Source organism: Mandrillus leucophaeus, unplaced genomic scaffold (assembly GCF_000951045.1).
Source record: "Mandrillus leucophaeus isolate KB7577 unplaced genomic scaffold, Mleu.le_1.0 Scaffold695, whole genome shotgun sequence".
Taxonomy (NCBI): Eukaryota; Metazoa; Chordata; class Mammalia; order Primates; family Cercopithecidae; genus Mandrillus; species Mandrillus leucophaeus.
In genome coordinates, this window is record NW_012107530.1 from 691,212 (window position 1) to 696,955 (window position 5,744).

Sequence of the window (5,744 nt, forward strand, 5' to 3'; positions counted from 1 at the left end):
AAAAAAAAAAAAAAAAGATGGGGTTTCACCGTGTTAGCCAGGATGGTCTCGATCCCCCACTTTAATTTCTAATTAGTGTTTGTAGTGTATAAAATAAAATCCTTTTGCTTAATTTTTATGGGTATAACAGAGTCAAGTAATGCAGATAGGAAGTAAAACATTATTTCACTCTTTCAGGGTGTGTTTGCTTATGGTAACAACAAATGGGGTTTCCACCTATTTCCAATTATGAAAAAGTTTCTCATTTCATTGCTGATGTTTGAGAATTGTCATTAGTATTTTAGTAGAAAGAACACTTGAGAGTTTTCTGTGGTTACTGTAATATACTAAATAACCTCTTTCCTCCTCCCCACCCTGCAAGTCGCCCAAAATATGTGGATGAAGTTGCTTTCCAGGAAGAGGTGGTTGCAGTGCTGAAAAAGTCTTTAGAAGGAGCCGATGTGAGTTGCAAATGGTGTTTAATGTCATTGGGATATTTAAGACTTAATTTATTCACCCTCTTTCTTCCTTTGTAACTTCTAGCCTTCATTAAATATCATGCTCTATGTACAGTAGGTCCTTGATAACTATGATACTTAGTACTTATGATAATTACTACAATGATAATTAGTTCAAATATTTATTGAGCATCTCCTATTTAATCTTACATAGCAGTGTTACGTAGTATTCAAGTAAAAGTCATAGTAATTAAGACAGGCTATGAAACATAGACGTAGAACAAGACATAAAACATAGAACAAGACGAACTATGCCCCTTTTTCATGGGTTTTTATTGGTAAGAGGGAATAAACAAGTAAACCAATAAATAATTCTAGGTAGTAATATGTGCTATAAAGAAGAGCCAGAGATTCCTCTAAAGTATAATTGCTTACTAACTTTAGGATTTGGATTGACCTATAATACAAAAAAAAAAAAACAAAACAAAACAGAGCTTTGAATTCTGCTTATAGCACTCTCTTCTGCTGTGATATGGGGGATAAAATATCCATGAATGGTTTGCACTGTAAATTATTCTGAGATAAGATAAACCCATGTGGAGAATTAGCAACTTAAAGTTGTGTTACGATGAATGCCCAAAGTGCTTCAACAGCTCAGTGAAGTGGTGAAGTGGGATGTAGTTTTTGCTTTAGTTTCAAGATTTGCTTCCTTCCTCTCAATCTGGCTGCTTTTAATTAGAGGTTCTTTTGGGTTTTGCTGCCATCATTCTCTTGCTGAAATTATATTACTACAGGACACATTTTGAAAGAAGTTAAATTTATAAAACTATTTAGAATCTTTTTCTTTACCAGTATGTGTTTTGATTTGATTCGTATACTCATACCTTTTTGGCCAGGCACAGTGGCTTACGCCTGTAATCCCAGCGCTTTGGGAGGCTGAGATGGGAAGATCACTTGAGGTCAGGAGTTTGAGACCAGCCTGGCCAACATGGTGAAACCCCATCTCTACCAAAAATTAGAAAAAGCAGCCAGGCGTGGTGGCACACACCTGTAGTCCCAGCTACTCAGGATGCTAAAGCGGGAGAATCACTTGAAACTGGGAGGCAGAGGTTGCAGTGAGCCAAGATCGTGCCACTGTACTCCAGCCTGGGTGACAGAGTGAGACTTTGGTCTCAAAAATAAATAAATAAATAATAAAAAAATAAGTAACACAAATACTCTTACACCTTTTAATTCTATCATAGTATGCCATTTTATTTTTTGATATATTCTGCTTGTATATCTTGGTAACAGTATATACCATTTTAATTGCAGTTGCGTAGTAATTACACAGATTGCAGGATAATACCTAATTTATTACTAGTATCTTCAGCAAATGTAGTGAGATTAAGATCCAGTTCTTTTTTTTTTTTTTCAATTGAGACAGAGTCTTGATCTGTCACCCAGGCTGGAGTGCAGTGGTGTGGTATCAACTCACTGCACCCTCTGCCTCCCAGGCTTAAGTGATCCTCCCACCTCAGCCTCCCGAGTAGCTGGGACTACAGGCATGCACTACCACACACAGCTCATTTTTGTGTTTTTAATAGAGACAGTGTTTAGCCATGTCAAGTGACCTGCCCACTTTGGCCTCCTAAAATGCTGGGATTACAGGTGTGAGCCATCATGCCCAACCTAAGATCTAGTTCTTGACTTTATGCCATGTAATTTATGAGGCTGAAGTAAGAACTTCAGTTTAATATTTTGTGCATCTTTTCAGACTAACTTTTGTAAAGAGGTGAAATAGTTTTTTTAATTCAAAAGAGTAAAGGAAAATAATTCATTCAATTTACTTTGAAAGGTTTTACTGTAGTCCCAGCTACTTGGGAGGCTGAGGTAGGAGAATGGCATGAACCCGGGAGGCGGAGCTTGCAGTGAGCCGAGATGGTGCCACTGCACTCCAGCCTGGGCAACAGAGCAAGACTCGTCTCAAAAAAAAAAAAAAAAGAAAAAGAAAGGTTTGAAAGAATTATAAGAAGATAATTTTTTCAGAAATTGATTTCCTTTTAAGAACTGGTATTCCACATACAGTTCTTGAATGTACTATATATATTAGACTAGTGTATAATGTAAGGTTTAATAAGTTTACCCTGTTTCAAAGAATTTAAATTATTGTATCTGATAGTTAACCTGGATGAATTACTACATTGTTAAGGGACTCACAGATCAAAATAATAGTTGTAGACCTTAATTACTAAGAAGCCTAGGAGGTTTTTAGGTTATGAATCTCATAGTTTGTACTATAAGCTATATGTTATGAATGTAACAGTAATAGTCTTCTAATTAACATATTTGTCTATGTATTGGTTTATTCATTCATTTGGCCAACATTGACTACTGTAGTAGATGCTAGGATACAGATGTGAATAGAACAAATAAGTTTCTTGGTCTTTTAATGAAGTAGGCAGGCATTTTACAATTAAGCCCCACAGTTAAATAGCAATAAACCAATGGAAAATGCAACAAATACTAATGAGATAATAGGAGAGACCTACTTTAGACTGAATGGTTTCTGATTTGTAATGCATTAGGAGTTGGCCAGGCAGAAAGAAGAGGATTAGACTCCAGGTCATGGGAACAACATATGTTAGGGCCAGAAAGTGCCAGGCTGTTAGAGGCCATTGTAAGCTGGAGCCTGGAAGGTGAAGGGGGTGGTAGGCAGATCATGGAAGTCCTTTAGGCCATGGTAAAAAGCTGAGGGTTTTTTTGTTTGTTTTTGTTTTTCTAAGTGGAATAGTTTTAAGTAGCAAGCAGAGTGGTATCTGATTTAGGTGAAGAATGAATGGGCGGGAAGAGGGAGGGTTAGGCAAGAGTGGAAACAAACTCTAATGCCTAGTTTCCTGTGTACAGTGATTTCCTTATGTGAAAGGACTTACTGAAGAATGTACAGTTTCATAGCAGAGCTCATTAGAATTTAGTTGACTTATTAATTTTCACCTCAGATCAGTCAACTGCTTGATAGGAGCCAAACTATCTAGATATAAGGTATAAAAGAAGGTAGCTAGTTATTTAATCTTATCCTTTCCTTTTCTAATGAATTGTCCCTGATACATGCAAGCATCCTTACAGAGTACATAATCATGATGTGGGACAGTGCCTAGCACTTAATGTATGTCTAGTTTTGTATTTTTTGTTACTATTTCTGTTCTTGGTACTTCTGCTCATTCAAAGCCCTGATTATGTCTTTTTTAGTCCTTTTTCCTCAGTTTTGGCCAAATTCCATTACTCTTTTGATCTGCTTCCCCTTTGAAGCAGCTGATGTGCTGTGTAATATAAAGTCTTACCTAATCTTGAGCATAGAGGTGGGATAGGAAACTGAGATTCCCTTTAGAAATAAAAGGTTTCTCATTCCAGCTTTGAAAATTTCACCTAAGTGGATTAGCTATAGAGCAAACATAAATATTGGTTCAGCTTAAGAGATTAAAAAGACACTTGGGGAAAAAAGTGGTAGTATATGAAAAAGCAGGATTTAGATCTGTCAATACTATGATGTCAGTTATATTAATAAATCTTTATACTTAGAAGTTACGTGCCCTATTAGAGAAGTTGTTGCACTGTTCCACAGACAGTTTTTTCAATCTTCCTTTTCATCTATTTGTGCCAGAAAACCATTTATTAAAAACAAATTTAATTTCTACAGCTTCCTAATCTCTTGTTTTATGGACCACCTGGAACTGGAAAAACATCCACTATTTTGGCAGCAGCTAGAGAACTCTTTGGGTACGTTGAAATCAGTCTGTTTTTCTTTTTTAAAAGATTTGACATCAAAATTCTCTGATACTGCTTTTTTTTCCTCTAAAAATTTGCATTTCATTTTCTGTAGGACAGTTTTCTTTCTATTTCTGATTTTTAAAAATCCCATGAGCCCATTTTGTTCCTCCCTCACTCCCCTGAAGAAATCAGCTTGCCTGCATCTTTTGTAACCTTCATTCTGAATCTTGTTCACGTGTTTGAATGTACTACAACACTGGGAGCCTATGATTTTTTCCATCACTTTCTTTAAATTTTCCATTATAATTTTGGAGTCCAGAGGGCCCAACTTAATGTTCAGTTGTGCTGATAGTTTTATAATCCTCTTAATGATTGTGTTCACATCTGTGTGGCTGTATGACAGAATCTGCTGTTTCTGATGGTACTATTTGCACCATCCATTCTTGAGTCCTGCTCTAGACTTCCTAGGCTGTGACTCTGGAGTGGCCAGGCCAGCTCCTTGCCTCAGGTCTCCTGAGCGTAAGTGGTAGTTGATGTAGTATGATTCCAGGTACACCAGAAAATCTTCCTGTGAGTCACCTTCTTAGATTCCTCTTCCTAGATTGACCATCTTGGCTTAACCAGCCATTCTAGAGGAGCCCTTTACCTAGAGTTGAAAGATGTGTAGTGGGCTGGGTCTGATATACATGAAACATGCACCAACGTAACAAAGGCTGTCTTGAGTTTTTCCAGAATTAATATTAGACATACAACTGATAAAAATATCTGAAATCCTACATATGAAAATAGGCCAGGCGCGGTGGCTCACATCTGTAATCCCAGCACTTTGGGAGGCCAAGGCGGGTGAATCACCTGGGGTGAGGAGTTCGAATCCAGCCTGGCCAACATGGTGAAACCCCATCTCTACTAAAAATACAAAAATTTGCCAGGCATGGTGGCATGCGCCTGTAGTCCCAGCTACTCAGGAGGCCGAGGCAGGAGAATCGCTTGAACCTGGGAGGTGGAGGTTGCAGTGAGCCGAGATCACGCCACTGCACTCCAGCCTGGGTGACAGAGTGAGACTCGGTCTCAAAAAAAAAAAAAAAGATGCCACTGAAATCACCAAATGTGTAAGGATTATTAGTTATGTCAAAATGTAAAAGACAAACGGAGAAGCTGCTGTGTGCCTAATATTTTATTTGACAGCAACTTTTGATGCTCAGTAAAATTATAAAAGAACTTTTTTGATTATTCCACAACTCAGTCAGATAGAACCAATCTGAATCAGCCTTAACAGTTGTTTATTATTACTTAGAGTAGGTCAGTGCAGATTATACAACTTTTTCTATATTCTTTGTAAAATAATGTTTGTCTTTAAAGAACTTACTTTAACAGTGAATTTCATATTTAATATTGTGGTTTTAAAATAGAAAACAGATGCATGTAAATGTTTATGTCCATAAGCATGCTTAGGATACCATGCTGATTAGGAAAAATAGAGATGAAACTAAATCACAACTCTTGTTTTTTATTTAAAAATGTGTGTGTGTGTGTGTAAAAGACGAGAGGGAAGTTTCAAAA

The 5,744-nt window shown here is 37.1% G+C and overlaps 1 protein-coding gene across 3 annotated transcripts in view; it reads left to right on the forward strand.

Moving 5' to 3' along the window:
* RFC4 (replication factor C (activator 1) 4, 37kDa) overlaps positions 1-5,744 on the forward strand; it is a 16,238-nt gene that overhangs the window by 4,918 nt on the left and 5,576 nt on the right. For all 3 annotated transcript variants that reach the window (XM_011964363.1, XM_011964362.1, XM_011964364.1), the window contains 2 exons: positions 362-440; positions 4,114-4,193. In XM_011964363.1, the coding sequence (XP_011819753.1) occupies positions 362-440; positions 4,114-4,193 (159 nt within the window). The remainder of the gene's footprint in view (positions 1-361; positions 441-4,113; positions 4,194-5,744) is intronic.